This window comes from Dromaius novaehollandiae, chromosome 10 (genome assembly GCF_036370855.1).
Source record: "Dromaius novaehollandiae isolate bDroNov1 chromosome 10, bDroNov1.hap1, whole genome shotgun sequence".
Classification (NCBI taxonomy): domain Eukaryota; kingdom Metazoa; phylum Chordata; class Aves; order Casuariiformes; family Dromaiidae; genus Dromaius; species Dromaius novaehollandiae.
In genome coordinates this window covers 17,500,561-17,516,972 of record NC_088107.1, presented here as the reverse complement: position 1 = coordinate 17,516,972, position 16,412 = coordinate 17,500,561, and the positions used below count along the sequence as shown (strand labels likewise).

Genomic DNA, 16,412 nt, shown 5'->3' with positions numbered 1-16,412 from the left:
TTTTTGTCCTAAAGTTTGTGTTAGAAAGTACTCCTCTGCGTTAGGATTATGTACTTGTAGAAGGTTGTATAGGACTTCCCCATGAAGAGTCTGACTCCTGGTCTTGGTCCTTTCTGTCACTGTTAACGTGACCAACAATGGCTTTGAACTTCCCAAACTGTTGGAAGTTCGGCAAGACTTTGTCTCAGCTATGAACAGTTAGAAGATGCCCTATTTTTGTTGTGGAAAATCTCTGCCCTTATGCTGTTCTGGTTGCCAGTGAAGAAACCAAATGCAATGCAAGAGCTGAAGGTGTCACACCTGCAGAGATGCTGTTTTCAGACTGAGTGCATGCAATCTGATTTAGGGCCCAGTCAGTGAACTGCTGACCATTTTCTAATATCCTCAGTTGGCGTTAGAACAAGAGTTTTGCAGAATCAGACTGTGAAAAATCATTTGATTCATGCTGATTACAGGATTCTTACCTCTACTAATATTTCTTGAATTAAGCTCTGAATCCTGTGGGAGCTTTGCCATGACCTCAGTAGGAGTTTGAGTTCGAACGGTTAGCGGCAAATGATACATAGTTCAGCTCATAATGAGACGAGTGTGCTAAATTTTTCCAAAATATTCTGTAATTGAGATATTAAGGTGTGTTCCAATAATCAGTAAATATCTGTACTTTTGGAAAGCAGTTATTTCAGGAGAATCAATTTGTACTAACGCATATTTCATTATTTCAAAATTTGTAGATTATTGAGACTCTAGGCGTTTGTCTGTTTTTTGCTTTATGCATCAGAAGTGCTTTAAGTATCCTAAAAACTGTATACTGTAACTTAGGTTATTTTTAGGTTGTAGTCATTATGCTATGTTTCTTTAATGACTTTGAATGTACCATATATTCCATACTGTAAGTCTTAGGGGCATGAAGGCAAGCTATATTTCATCATACTGAGTGGGAAAAAGAAAATGTTGTCTTTGAAGTTGTTTTTAAGTACTTTTGTAGACAGGGTTTTACAACTTACAGGTATGAAGAAGTAGGCAGTGGTTCTAAAAGCTGCACTGCAAGAGTTGTGGTGCGGCAGCTGGCCAACAGGCCGTAAAGCCGTGCTCTTCCCAGTAGTGGCCAGCTTGATGCAGTCCGTTTGCTGCACTTTGCCAACAAACTCCCCCCTTGCAGGGCGCTATTACAATTACATTTTCCACTGGCAAATTACACGTAGGGTTTACCACAAAACTGAAGTTCTTCTCTCACTTGAGAATTCCCCAGATGGTATCTTCATGATTTATTGATAGCAGATAAACCATTCTGCACTGGTCTTCATAATGCAATGTGTAAATATTTTAGATTTATCTCTAAAAGCTCCATATAACTCATTTTCATATAGAAAAAATAAAGAGTAGAAGTTGTGTGTTTCTTTCACTCCTTTCATCAGAGTGCTTATTCAGAAGTGGTCATATTATTTACTGCATTGTTTCTGTCTCCGAAGATGCTGGGAAGATGTTGTTTCTGAAGCAAACTAGTTTTGCCAAAGCATTCTTAAACTTTAATTCAACTTAAATTGCAACAGAACTTTAAAAAAAAAAATGCTTACTAAAGTAAAATACCAAAAATATGCCCCAAATGTGATGTGTGAAGTAAAACTTATTGTGCTGGGATATAGAAAAGGGTAGTTACTACACTTGCCCATCAGCCACTTTGGTTTAACTGCCAGCTGCAAACCAAATGTGGTTTGAGAGCACCGTCGGCCTCACCTGCTTGCTCACCTTTTCTAGCTCCCTCTGTTGAGGGGGTTTATCAGGTAATTTTTTACCACGTTCTGCCAATCTTTGACTTGTGTCTTGGGTGCATCTTTTCTCTGCATCTTGTCAAAGATTCACCTGCCTAAATTACCAGTGAGACCCCGGACTTGATTTTGTTTCCCGTTGATCTCGGTTGCCGGCACCCAGGCTTCTTCCCAGAAGAGAAGGCCTGGTAGTTCACATTACCGTCATGCATGCTCGGTTCAGAACTTGCAGGTTTCTAGTCATGCTGGAGTGCACTCTTCCCATTCCTATTGCTTATCTATATTTTTCCTTATTGTTTCTCTGCTTTTCTCTGTTTGGGTCGTGACCAAATGAGAGACACTTTATAATCATTCTAATGTACAGGAAATAGCTTTGATTCTGTCTGTCTGAAAACTTTATGTGGTTTCTAAAGCAATTAAGTAGGACTTAGAAACACCATTCTCCCAGACCATAAAGGCCTTAGGACAGAAAATAAATTAACTAGATTACTCTGGATATTAGTACTGCTGCCAGGTTTGAGAGGTTTAGTTCAGGATGGGAAGTAATTTTAAAATGAATCGTATTATCGGTATTGTGCCTACATACTATAATATTAGGTGAAAACGTCTTGTAGATAGCTCAGTATTAGACCTACCCATAAAATGCTTCTCTTCAGATAGGAAGTAGTAAGAAAAATAAGAGTCCTTCAGCAAGGAGGTTACAAAAAATACCAAATTGCTCTATGGCTTGGGATAGTTCCAGTTTTCTGAAGTACAAGTAGGACTTTGTGCTATGTTCTTGCTTTGGGAATAGTACCCCGATTCTCCTTCTGGATCGTATAAAACTTGTAGCATCTGTTCTGTGCATTTGCAGCGCCAGACCAGAGATACTTCATTTACTGTAAGCTGTGTTTGACACCGTATAGACTTGATCTGAATGTGTACATAGAGGACATGTCAAAACCTCCATGTGAGGAACATAAGGATGAATAAAATGGAAACTCTATTTTACCTTGTACATCGGAAAAAATTAGCCAGATTTTGGGCTGATTGTCCACTACTCCTATTGCCCACAGTTAAAATTGCTGATATGAATCAGTAAAGATCCCTGTAGATCAGACAGACTAGCTGTAGTTTCACTAACAAGAAATTCTGACATAGCTTGCTTGCAAAAGGTGGCCAAGAAAAGGTAATGTTTGAATATAGCCTTTATTGTTTAAATTTATTATTCCATTCTGCAGGAATTCTGCATACTGAATAACTACACACTGCAGGCTTTTGATACGCTTTTTTTTTTTTTTTTTTTTTTTTTTTTTTAGGAGCAAAAGAGCAAAGAGAGTCAGGAGTTACAGAGGTGTAACTGGTATTCATTATCTTTTCTAGTTCACCTAAAATTTCAAATTATTTAAGTGGTAGTTAAGATCATTAAGATCAATACGATTTAGCTAGGAACTAACACCTACCAGATACCACATTAGAGCTATTTCTGTCCTAGCAGGGTACTGTGCCTGGAAAAGACATGTATTGCAGGGCATAGATTTTTTTACCTTAAAAAAGAATACAAAGTAATTAACTACTCCTCTTCATAGAATAAAACATATTAAGCAACTTAATTTTAAAAAATTCAATTGGAGTTAGCCATTATACTACAGCGCAGGGTTTGAGAGCCTCGTTGCTAAAGGTTTTACAAAGTTAGCTGGTTGCAAGTGCCAGCTACACTGGAAAAAGCCTCAGCGTTGCCGTACACTGTAGAAGTTGCTCGGATGGCTGTGCTTCACATCGGTCTAGGAAGTAGTTACTTTACTTACCCACCCACAAAGTTTAAATCCAAACTAATTAAGTATGTTTGTTCCAAAAATTCAGAGTAGATTCTTCTTGTAGAAATGCTGTTGCCTAGAATCGTTTCTCTTGAAAACTATTTAGCACTTCCACAGTAGAGATTGAAAGATGACTTGTTGGATGTTGAATCATTCACTCATGTTGAAGACATATTCCTCTGTGAAACACACATTTTCTTTCTTTTTGTAAGTACATGTATTAGTATTTAATGCTAAGCTATTATTTTTACTTTCGATTAATTATTAGGTCCTATCTTTATTTGCATGTACTTGAATCTGTTTTGGCAATTCTTTTTCTCTTCTGTCATCATTATTCAGAAGTATTTAAGTGAGAACAATTAAGTTGAATAAAATAGAAACTCCGTTTTACCCTTCATGTTTTGGATTATCTTTAAGTTATGCTGTTTGATAATGTATAAGTTCTACATGTGTAATATTGGCAATACCTGACATATAACATGAATTCACCATTAACTATTTATCTTACAGAGGCAGTTGCCATTTATTCCTCTTTACTTGTCCAGTTTCTTTCTTTCTGTCTTTATCTTTTTGATATATTACACTGTAATAATAATTAGGTAAATTAAGATATGATATGAACCTTTGCCTTGTAAATCAAGCTGAATATGTTTTTAGATTATATTTGGGTTGGCTATATTTAATTTTCGTAGATGACTGTTTTGGGCTTTGTCCAGAATTAAGACTTAGAAAACTGTCATGAGCAGAGGCCCTTCTTGTGTAATGTGACCTTACTATGAAATTAAAAGTTTTAGAAGTTGGAAATCTTTTTCCTTTGTCAATTTAATGAGTCTTGTTGCTAATTTAGGTACTTAACAATATGTAGAAAACTAATTTTATTCAAACTTTGTTTGGTACCTGGAACTGTATTAGAATTTTTCATAAAGAGTAGTTTCTGCAACCTCTGCAGTGGATCTGCATGTGTAATACTCCTTTGCTGACTCACAGTTACTTATTGACTCACTCATGACATTTTTCTTTCATCAACGCAATCAGTTCCACATGCACAGCTCACAAGAAAGGGAGAGTTACTTTGTTGTTCAGGTTAATACTCACTACATTGCAGGTGGAGCATTTCTTAAGCGGCCAACTTCCAGCCATTTACTTTGTTTTGAGAATTCAGAAGACTTTCTGGTCTGTTTTAACCAAGTGGGCTGTGTCATTAAAGTAACCCTTTGCCATTAAAGATCAGACAATAATTCTGGAAACAACAGCTCCCAGAGGAGCAGAAAATTTATCAGGCAGTTATCTCATGTCTAATAATACATTTATTAGCGGCTCTCATGGGAATGTTGGCATGTTTTTGAGTACTGTCTTCAGGAGATGGAATGGAGAAATGGGAGAAATGGAGAAAGTTGGAAAGATTGAAAAATGTAATAAAATGGTACAATAATAGTGGAATTATCTTTAAAGTACCGGAGAAACTGATGTTTTATTTTCTGATCACAGTCATGTGGTTTAAATAAGGATATCAAAAGTTACACTTACAAACCATCAAACATCAACTTCTGCTAACTGCAGGTAGTGGCCTTGAGAGTGGATGCAAGTGTATGGTTTACAGAACTTCACTTTCCAGTACCACCACATCAGCTACATATAATTTAAATTATGTCTTACTGTTTTTTCCCAGTTGCAGAGGAAGCTGCATGGAATCTTTAGGTAGGAAGAGAGGAGCTGTAAAACATCTTTAAAAAGAGTGCTGCAAGCTGAACTGTAGAAAAATTGATATTGTGGAGATACTTGAAATACCGGTCTTGATTTATAGCACACTGAGATTTTGTCATTGAGTGGTAGCCTGAGCAGAAATATTGGTGAGAGTCTGTAGCCTGAGACATTCCATATATATAGTGCAAAGCATTACTGAAAGACATTGTAAACAGCACAATTTTAGTTAAGAAGCTAGCCCTGAGACAGATGAAATCAGCTGCAGACTGTACCTTAATGAGGAATTAAGGGTAAAGCTTTTCATACTTTTTCATGCTTCCGCTAAAAATACTAACATCATAAAAATTCTTGCAGGGGCAGAGCTGAGGTGGTAACTGCAGGGCGATCAAAACATGAAAGAGGCACATTTTCCCTTTTTATGGGGAGGCCTCTTTCAGACTTGTCATATGATGGATTTCAAATGAAAATTTAATGGACTCACAGTTTCCCAGACAACCATCTTTCTGCTGCTTCGTTATTAACACCAATTTAATCTTAGCCAGCTCTTTTTTATTTCTGAGTTCTTGATAATTCTTTATGTAACAGCAGTATAAGAAAAAATACTCAGATCATAAGCTTTTAATGGAAGTGTTCCAAATCAAAAACCAATGTAAAGCTGGTATCCACTAGCTTTTGCAAAGCAGCAGACTCCACAGGTGTTTGAATTCAAATGTAGCTAGTAAGTGTAAGGAGCATGTAAATAGCGTGGATGAATTTCATATGTAATCTCTATTCAATAGTATGCGAGCCATAACTTTACCTCCCAGCCCTGTATGAAGAATGATAATGCCGTTTTCATGGCTGATGAAACCGCGCTTATATAAAATGCTTGTCAGCTAGTGTCTATGGTATAGAGTCTCTTAATTCTTTAACATCATGTGGGAAGCAAATGGATGTAAGATAGCTCTTAGAAAAACATGTTGCATTATGTACAATAAAATTTCAGAATGGGTGAGTACATTTTTGCAGAGTGTGATCGAGGGCCATTAATGCCATTTTAATTTTTTATTTAAGTAAGATTATGACAAATATTTTTATTGCATGCCAAGTGTACCAAGTTCTTGATTATGCCAGTTATTCTGGTGTTATTTTAAGAATAATGCAGACTTGCTTTTCTTCAGGAGTCCAGAAAGGCAGAAAATCTTCCGGCAGGACTCATGCCTACTGAATTTATGTGGGTACAGCTCTGTCTAGCCAGTAAAATCCACTGCGTGTTGTGCTTATGGAGAAATAAAAGTCTGAAACCTCACTGGCCAAGGCTCTTCATAAGGACAAGTGGTCCTAGGGGGACTGTGGTAGTCCTGTGCTTTTCCTGAAAGTAAAGATTGCAGTTTTGACTGGCAACAGCCTGCGCTTCTTTCTCATAGATTCAGAACCTAGCTGTAGACAATTGCTTTTATCCTTATCCTTTTTACATTTTACCCAGAACTGTGAAACAAAGTACTTGTGTTATGGTGTACACAGAAGGGTATGCAAAAATTTAAAACCTTTTATTAAATTCATTCATGTAGATTTAAACCCATTCTGTTTAGTTACTAGCTTATTTTCCTTTTAAAGACAAACAGATTAGATCCTATTAAAAATGTTTTCTTGCATAAACTGGGGTCCTAATAATGAATAATGATTGCATTAATTTATATTTCCAGTTTGCAGATTGCACCTGTTCTTGTCTTACCATTTGTTACCCCACATGCCTGACGAGTGTCGATTGCTGAGTCCTTAGCCTTCCTAGCAATATGAGTATATCAGTTTACTACTGGAAGGTTTAATAAAGCCTGTACTACTGCAATAAAATTGTATTAATGGTAGCTAGATAACATACTCGCGGTGCGCATCCCAGTTTCTGCATGTCTTCATTTATGAAGCAAACTAATGCGAGCTGACCTGAAATCACAAACATACTGCAAATTCCAGTTGGCTTTTGCTTGAAGACTGGTAGTTTGCAGCCTCCCACTTTGTCTTAGGAGCCATTGGTTTTCATTAGCAAATATCAATGATTAGGACTTACAGCTAGCCTAGGTGCATGGTTACATCTAAGTCCTATTTACAACATTTATCAAAAACACAATGAAGTCTTGCTAACGCCATCTTCTCTAAACAGGCTCACCAAGAGCTAACCAAATTCAGAAAACAAGTTAGTCAGCAGCAACCACTCCCATAATGGAAGAAAAAGGCTTTGGACCTGGCAACTTAATAAGGCAAGGACACAGAAAGTGTCACTGTCCCTTCATCCAGCAGGCTCCGTTCAGCCTTCTGCTGTGCTGGATTGTCTTTAAGCCTGGGTATCAGGTCAGTCTTCAAGCAGGGTAGAAAACATTCTGCTGATCAAGCCAGTGGTCTGTCTAGTTCAGCTGATTTTGTAGTGACCAAAAAGTAAGATGTTTCGTAAGATAGTGTAAGAATATGCAGTTGGCAAATACAGAATAATCTGCTCAAGTTACAGGACTTAACCTAATATACATAGTAAGTATATTGGGTTGAAGCCTAGAATATCAGGATGTTCCCTTCCCATTACTTACAGTTATTAATTGAAAAAAAATTATGCCAGTCCAGTCCTTCCTTTAACTTCTCAACTACTCACCTCAATGCCTTCCTGTTGCAGTGAATCCAGTAGTCCTATGGACACATCATTTGAACAGTGTTCTTGTTGATTTTTACAAACTGTTTTTTCATTGATTTTCCCTTATTTTGGGGGTTTTGGATAGGAATAATAGATTTTGAATCCATATTTTTATATTTCTCTGCATTTTTATCTTTATCATATTCTGTTCTTCATACAAAAGATTTGCTTTCAGCAAGGGAGAGCTCGAAGCAAAATGATGGGATCGATCTACTTTCTGAAATATGGCAATAGTATTGTACTTAGTAATATCAATAATTTATATAAAAGAATAGTGATATTTGGAGTGTAGTTCTCCATCCCTATCTTTTTTTATCCTAAAATAATGAGTCTTTGCATTGACATTTTTTGACCATTTCTCATCACATTGTCACACTGATGTTTTTCACTGAGGGCCTGCGATAAAAGCAAAGACTGTTTCTCGTGATTAATTTAGTTAATTCAGATGTCTGGAATATGTAAGAACAGTTTAAATTTCTTCTCTTATGTGTCTTATCTTGGAATTAACTGCATTAAATCTAATTTCCCATCATTTAGGCCATTCATCTAGCCTTTCTAGGGTTGTTCCCAACTTCTTAAATAATTACTTGTATAATGTGTGTAATGTGGAGGGCATTTCAACCATGTATTGCAATTGCTGTGACAGAACAAACGGTCTCTGAAGTAACTGGATCAACCCTAAAGGTGTGTAAGATGAAAGCTAGTACCTTGAATTTGCATTAAAAAGTAAGTTGCCAAGCAATATAGAGCCTACAGCCAAGAGTATGATTGAATTTGATTGTCTTGTTGTAAGTCTGTATTTAAAAACAACTTTGTTCATATAATTAAGTAGAAGATTCTCTGAATAGACCCTTTGGGGAAGGGATCATCTCCTTCCTGTGTCTACAGTGTCTAACATGGTTTTGGCCTCAAGATATTACTGTATTTTAAAAGTCACATAACAGTAATATTCCATGAAGTCATATATATGCACATGGCAGGAGTTTCTGACTTAAGGACTTAAAGTTGTAGTCACATAGACAGATGAAGGAAGTAGAAGCAAGAGGGAACAGAGGCACCTAGCAACTGAGTGACTTGCCTGTGATTACAGAGTGGATGCACTGCCCAACTGCATATTGAATCCAGATTTTATATTTCCCTATCTAGTGTCTGATTTGCAAAGTCATTTATCCTACTGGTGTTTTCCGCTGGCTTGTCATTCCAAACAGGCCTGTACATCTGGACTTTGCAGATGTTCTGTCAAAAAGAAGAGTGTTCTGAAAAGGAAGCAGTAGCCAAGTGGCTTTGCGAAGAACAGTCAGAATATTTGCCAACCCAGGATATTCATGGGTTCAATAAACTGATTGTTTGGTGCTTCTCTATAGTATAATGTAGTGATCTGTATCTGCTGTGGTGTTTTACTATATCTCCATGCTACAATAACTAAACCACTAAGTAAAGAGTCACTTCAGTGGGGAATTTGAGAAAGCCACTTCCATGGAATCCAGGCGCATTCGGTGTCCTCGTCTGGCTGGCCGAGAGAGCCGCCCGGCGTCCTGGCAGACGCTGTTGAGAAAGTATCCAGCACATCTTTGATTTTTCTTCCTTTTCTTGCATCATAATCATAAGCAGCGTTCAGCCAAAGTTTCTGAGCTTGCTTTTTTTGCACAGCTGTTAACGTAACTGCGTTGCTTTTAGCAGACACACAGCTTTGCCCCCTGAAATCAGAGAACGCAGGACAGTGTAACATACACATGTGAATCTGATTGAACACCGGTACGTAAACATGATTCTTTCTGATCAAAGTCCTTATGTTTCTGTCCCCATCCTCAACAGCACTGCGGAGTCGTTCAGGACGGTCCATCATCAACGGAAACTGGGCAATTGATCGGCCTGGGAGATACGAAGGTGGTGGGACAATGTTCACGTATAAACGCCCAAATGAAATCTCCAGCACTGCAGGAGAGTCATTTTTAGCTGATGGCCCAACAAATGAAGTCCTTGATGTCTATGTAAGTTTCTTGTATTCAGATTTAGCTTCCTCATGGAAAAATTTTGTTCCAGTTATTGTTAATGTGCAACACTAAAATCATGTTCAGTAACAATGCATTAATATTTTGTTCCTTTAATGTTAAAACAGGATTTTTGAAATTTTACTGTTACTTTCTGTTACTCGCAGCTTGCTCTAGAGTGTAGGAAGTCTAAAATGAAACATGACTTTTGCTCTCAGACTTCATAGACCCTGTAAAACCAATTTTACTTGTTCGGTAAAATCAGAGGTAGAACATACAGGTGTCTGTATTTTTTGTGAAATGGATTTCTGCCAGATAGTTTCCTACTCAAGCACATTTGGCATAATTTAATTTTACAGTGAACTGAAGCAAGTAACTAGATCAGACAGGACCTCTCACAGAGCGATACCGTCTCAGTTTTCTTTAAAAGAAGTACAAGTCCAAAAAAAGGTAGAATGTTTGAGATAGAGGAGAGCAGTTTTAACAGGAAGCTGTACTAGAAAATCACAGAAAACAGCCATTTGAGAAAGGAAGAGAAAAAAAAATGGGCTAGGAGAGGGGAATTCTGGCCACGTGGAAGATAGTGAAAAACCTATTTCCTTCATTGGGACAGGTTTTTACTGCATCATATTGAAATCTGAGTATAACTGGGGCTGATTATAACTTATTGTAAGATAAATTGTGTGTTCTGAGGTTATGCAATTCCATGTGCTAAAATGTATTGGTCGAAAAAGCCAGATGGAATGGTGATAATAGCTGTTTCATCCAACCAGTTTTGTTGCCCGTAAGTGCAATAAGTGGTAGAAAAGTGAACACGCTGTGTTGTTTCATAGAAAAACAAACAGTAACTACCCTCATTCCCCAGCCGGGAAGAGTTAGATGTTGGCAAAGTTATTCCCCATTTGCTGCTATATGATGTCTTATTAAAGCAATGTAGTAATCGCACAAATGTCATTTCTATTTGAATAATTTCTGGTTGACTGCAATGTAAGACTGGAAAAGCCTGGAGGGTTAGGTAATAGGGTTCCTAGACTCCGCACTACAAACTCCATGTTTTTTAAAGCATATGTGTGTGCTCCTATGTAAAGTTACATGATGGTGTGAGCTGAGGTGTTTGTATTGTCAACAAATTGATGCCTAATACATTATGACTGCATTTCCCAGAGAGGAAAGGGTCAGGAAATGAATAAAACAGTTATTTCCAAGGAAATGTCATTAAAAGAAAGAAAAAACCTTGAAAAGCTTAAATCTGTTGTAATTAATTTTTTTTTTTTTTTTTTTTTTTTTTTTTTTTTACTATTATACTAGTTTATTTAGGTGTAGTCTTCTCCCCCCCCGTCCCCCCCCCCCGCAATGACTACAACAAAGCTGATGTGATGGGCATAGTTTCAGCAGTTGCTCTTTGGCTGCTACTGTGGATTGCCCCTTATAATTTCACTGCACTCTTACCTGAGATGTTTCTTGTTAGATGTGAAGAATACTAGAATTCCTGATAAGCTGACAGCTCAGTATCTTTTTCAGAACAGTACAGGAAGATGAAAAATGGAGAGTGCTAGATGAAAGAAAATCGAGCATCAGCATGACACAGCCTTTCCCATACGAGTTTGGAATTTCTAGCTGCACCGATACCAGCCCCTTTTTTCAGTGCTTGTCTCACAGTTGCGGAATTGTACAACTCTTTTTTGATCCATACTCTCTATCTTTACACTCTCCATGGAAAAATGAAGAGATTTGCTGATGATAACTCCAAATGGCTTTCCGTCTTTTTTTCTTCAGGTCATGCTGCCTTTCTTTCACTCTCAAAATAAACAGGAAAAAAGCTTTCTAAGTTACAACAGGTTTTAATTAGCAAAGTAAAAGAGAAACAAGGTTTTCACAAGTATGCAGTATACATTGCTTCAAAGACTTAGGTCCACTAACTCAAACCAAAGCTATTATTTAATTCCATAGTATGTACAGGAAAGCTGTGACAATATATTCTTGGGAACTTCATCAATTACACTCCTTGTAACGTGCCTGTAAGTTATTTTGGGAAACATGATGGAAAAACCATGGAAACCTTTGGAAAAGTGTTCCTGGAATCACCCTGAGGACGGGGTCCTGATTCTGCAGGGTGTGGAGCACTCTGGGCTTCCCCTGGAGTCCACATGACTTCAGAGTGCTCAGCCCTCAGGGCCAAACACAGGGTGAGTGTATTTCAGAATAACAAAGTGACATGGGAAGTGCCAGCCCTTACAGACAGTATTACAGGCAGTGCATTATCGGATGGTTCAGAGAAGTGAATGATCTGCATGGGACAGGGTTGAGCGTTACAAGATTTGGCAAGGAAAAAGTGATTCTGAGACATGGAAAAAGAAAGGGCTGAATCCTTAGTTGATGTTAATTGGTGTAACAAATGTAGTGAAACCTTGAGCGCAAGGGTGCTTTGCTAGATCATATACCCAGTGGCATAGCATGACTTTTCCTTCTTCACCAATGCTTTGACAGAACCGGAGCTCTGATATTTGTTTCTTAAAAAAAGAAAAAGGTATTTGAAATGAAATTGTAATCAGAGGCTTCTACCAGACCAATCCCCATGGAGGGTTTAGCCCGTTTAAAGCAGCAGTGTCAGTAGAGGCAATACTCAAGTAATCAAAGCTCAGCTAATGGAATTAGCAGCTGATAGTATCCTTGTTTTTATAATGTAAGTATTCTCAGTCCCTCATCAGCAGCTTAATACAAGCCAGTTGGGTAGAGGGTGCTGCTAACAGTTTTGAACAGCTTTTGTCAAGTTATATCTTGCTCAGACCTTACTATGCAATTCTGCTTAAGTAAGCACACAAGAAGTTGCACTGAACTTAGGGGCCTACTCGTGTCTGTTTACATGTGGGCTGTGCAGCAGGGTTTTAAAACCACTAAGCTTGGTTTTCATGTACAAAGGACAGAAACCTAAAGTTCCCCCCCTGTTTCATAAGGAGCACTTGAAAAAAGAGTTGTTGTGGCTAGCTCTAAAGCAACGGGATTCTGTTTGCATGTACGTAAAATCTTAATTCAGTTGAAAATCCATGGGAAAGGTTGCAGGAGGGTTGCATGGTGCGTTCTCCAGTTGCTGAAACAAGTATGGGGGTCTTTGTAACCTGTTCACTTGATCATTATTGAACAATGGTTATGGCAAGAGCTACACAAATTAATATTAATTTCTGCTAGCTGTTTACCAAGTCTTCCTTGAGTGGTGTATAGTTAGCTACTCGGTGATACAAGGATCCGTTTGATTTATAAGATGCTACAAATGAATTAACACACATGTGCTCTCTGCCCATGCCCCATTCACGTACAAGTGATAAACCTTGAACAAGAGAGGTATCTAGATTTGTAGTACAGGGTCTGAGGTATTTATTTGCCACTGCTTTGTTTCTTTCTTGCTCATCTTTCCTCCGGCATCTGTCAAGCTCCTTGTATTTGAGAATACTTTGGCAGTCTTCAGGTGTCCCTTACTTCCCTTTTGGCCCACGTGAACCTGTTTTGCCACCTGGTGGCAAAAGGTGAAGTTCTTGTTGGTTACATTTACATGCTTTGCACCTGTACGGAAGGTTTCAAGAACCAAGTTCTCTGCCATCACAACCTAGTTCGATTTGCAAACATTGTAACCCGATCTTTTTCTTGTTTTTTTTCCAGAAACAAATAGTCTTTTTGCATTTTTGGAGGCAGTCATTAAGCAAAATTTCTGTCATTTCCAATGATAAATATTGTTATGCAGCTGATTAGTTCAAGTACGTTTTTAAGCATTAGTAATATAACAAGTGGAAGAAGTGAATATATGGCTGTTTTTCTTTTTAGATGATACATCAGCAGCCTAACCCAGGTATACATTATGAGTATGTCATTCCAGGAGACAATGTCATTAGTCCTCAGTTGCTTGCTCACAGGAGGCCAGGTAAAATGCCACTATTTTATATTATTAAGCACGTTCTGTTACCTGATAAGTTAATGGAGAAATTCATTGCATTAAGCTCAGTGTTTATATGCTGCCATTGATTTGGGAGAGGCACGGAATTTCACCCTACTTTAAAGAAAGTCTGCTTAGATCCGGTAACTTCAGCAAACTTATACTGGCCTGTGTAGCAATGAATCTGGTCACATATTTCTACTTTCAGTAGCAATTTTTTAGTTAAAATGTTAAGCATAGCGCTTGCTTGAGCTGGAGTATTGTATCCGCATCTCAGAAATGAAATAGTATCTTAGTATCTCTTAATATTTTGAGATACTTTAAAACAACCCTTCTCAGTTTCTCTTTTTCTCTCCTGACTGGAGAGGATCAAACACAGAATTGTTACTTTCCCAAGCTAGAGTCTGGACCGATGGTGCTCCTAGTTCTGTGCCCCGGAGATGTGCTGTGTGTGCTAGCGTGAGGTTCTGAAGGAAAGCAGAAAATTGGCAAGTGACTTTGGTCCTACTTTTAGTGTTCATGACTTGCCTTGACAAATTTTGGAGTGTGTTTGCAGTCTGTTTTGTAGTAAGGAACAGCTGTACTGCGACATGGGAGGCACAGACAACAGAGCATGGTACAAAGAGAAGCTTTGGGAAATTCGGACACTGGGTGCAGTAACTACAGCATGGTTGGAGACTGTTCAGTTTTTAATGTATTTGCTGGCTGAGACGTGGTTGTCTTAATCTAAAACTGCACAGTCTTCATAGAACAATACTAGGAAGTCTGTGCATAGTAGGTTAAAGCTGCTTAAGATTAAAGTCTAATAATGCTCCAACATTGTGACTATTAGTGGTTGAAAACGTAGACCCATATTTGCAAGTGAGGCTCATTATTTTAATTTTTTGTTATTGTCCATCATCAGGGGAGCCCTTGAATGGTCAGTTAGAAATTCCAGAAAGTACAAATCATGAGGATGAGGATTTGCATAGGGAGACAGAGACTCTCACTGGACAGTCAGCTGGAAGTTTTCCAGTTATTCAGCCAGGAAGATTTTCTTCTCATCAGCCAGAAAACCAGGTGCCTGCTGTGCAGCCACCAAGACAAAACCGAGAACACAACTGGAAACAGATTGGAAAAACTGAGTGCACCACTACATGTGGGAAAGGTAAGTGCTCCATTCAGCATGCACAGAAAATAGATGACATGGGAGGTTTTCAGCCTGGGAGAGGAGACGCGTGGAGGGAGGAAGCACTGTGGATGCTCAAGCAGCTCTTGTATGTGCTGAGCAAAGCTAGACCCAGTGCTTTCTGTTACTTTACAAGGAAAAATCCTATCGGTAGTATTAAGTGATCTTATCAACAGAAATTATAAAAATATGAAGTGCAAAACATTTAAATTAATTTATTTAGTTTAAATTAATTAATTTAAATTAAAAGGGAATATATGGCATCTGCTTCTGAAAGGCGGTATTTAAGGATTTTGTGGCAAGCTGCTCTCTCTGGCACCCCTGACACACAGCTGCTTTTCTCAACACTCTTTGACATTCTTTATCCTTTCTTTGAGCCTCTCAGCTTTGTCAGGTGCTTTTTGTATCTCTGTCAACAGTTTTCTGATCTTTACAGGAAGATGTCACAGGGATTCCACCAGACATTTCCTTGCCTGGTGGAATATTGTTGTGTCAGAAATAATGTGACTTTAGAAAACTGAAGTTTTCACAGGGGGGGAGTGGGAAGGAAGAGATGGAAAGAGACTGCTAATCAGTGACTTTTTGAGAGGTGATGCATACACTATTTTAAGCTTGCCAGCTAAATCTTTGCCATAAAACATTCACAGTGATTCAACAAAGCATGACACTAGCAGTTATTTGGAAGAAGATGTTTTTGTAATCATAGGAGTGAAATCTTTTGTAATGCACATAGCCACCATCACCATACCTGAAAAATCACAGGGCTAAGAAATACAGCCCTGCCAGTGAAGGAACTCAGCTGAGAAGATGGTCACCAGATCTCCTACACTGACAACATCTGCTTCCCAATTAATCTCATTCTGTAATGAGAGGACACTTTGCAAATTCGGCCCAAGGCCGGACGAATATCCATGTTACAGCTACAGATACAGCTAAGACAAAAACAGCAGTACTGATACTAGCCAAAATTACTTCCGAATTGCGTACACTTTTATAAAGATGGTAGAGATATGCTTTTGGGAAATGCAGTCATTCTTTTGCATCAGAAGGTATAGCTCTCTGCATAAAAGCGAAGTGTTCCTGAAGTGGGACAGACACGATTAACTTTACCTTGGTAATGTATTCTTGAGAACACAGTGATTAGAGATGCAACATTTGTTTTTGTTGGGGTGGGGAAAGGGTTTAATTTTCTTTAAATACACATTTTTGTTCTCAGGAATAAAACTGAGCTACACCAAGAAGGTTAAAGTACATATAATATTCTGATCTGCATCTATATTATCACAGTAATGAGTTCCAATAATTATTTACAAAGCACACAGTATTTAAATTTTCTTTTCCTTTTTTTTTCTTTCTTCTTTGTCCTGGACAATATATTGAGAAATCCGTCTTGCTTGGAGAAT

At 38.1% G+C, this 16,412-nt stretch overlaps 1 protein-coding gene across 3 annotated transcripts in view; it reads left to right on the top strand.

The window, feature by feature from the left end:
• Window positions 1-16,412, top strand: part of THSD4 (thrombospondin type 1 domain containing 4) — a 448,823-nt gene that overhangs the window by 394,888 nt on the left and 37,523 nt on the right. For all 3 annotated transcript variants that reach the window (XM_064517464.1, XM_064517462.1, XM_064517465.1), the window contains 3 exons: window positions 9,741-9,916; window positions 13,733-13,829; window positions 14,746-14,988. In XM_064517464.1, the coding sequence (XP_064373534.1) occupies window positions 9,741-9,916; window positions 13,733-13,829; window positions 14,746-14,988 (516 nt within the window). The remainder of the gene's footprint in view (window positions 1-9,740; window positions 9,917-13,732; window positions 13,830-14,745; window positions 14,989-16,412) is intronic.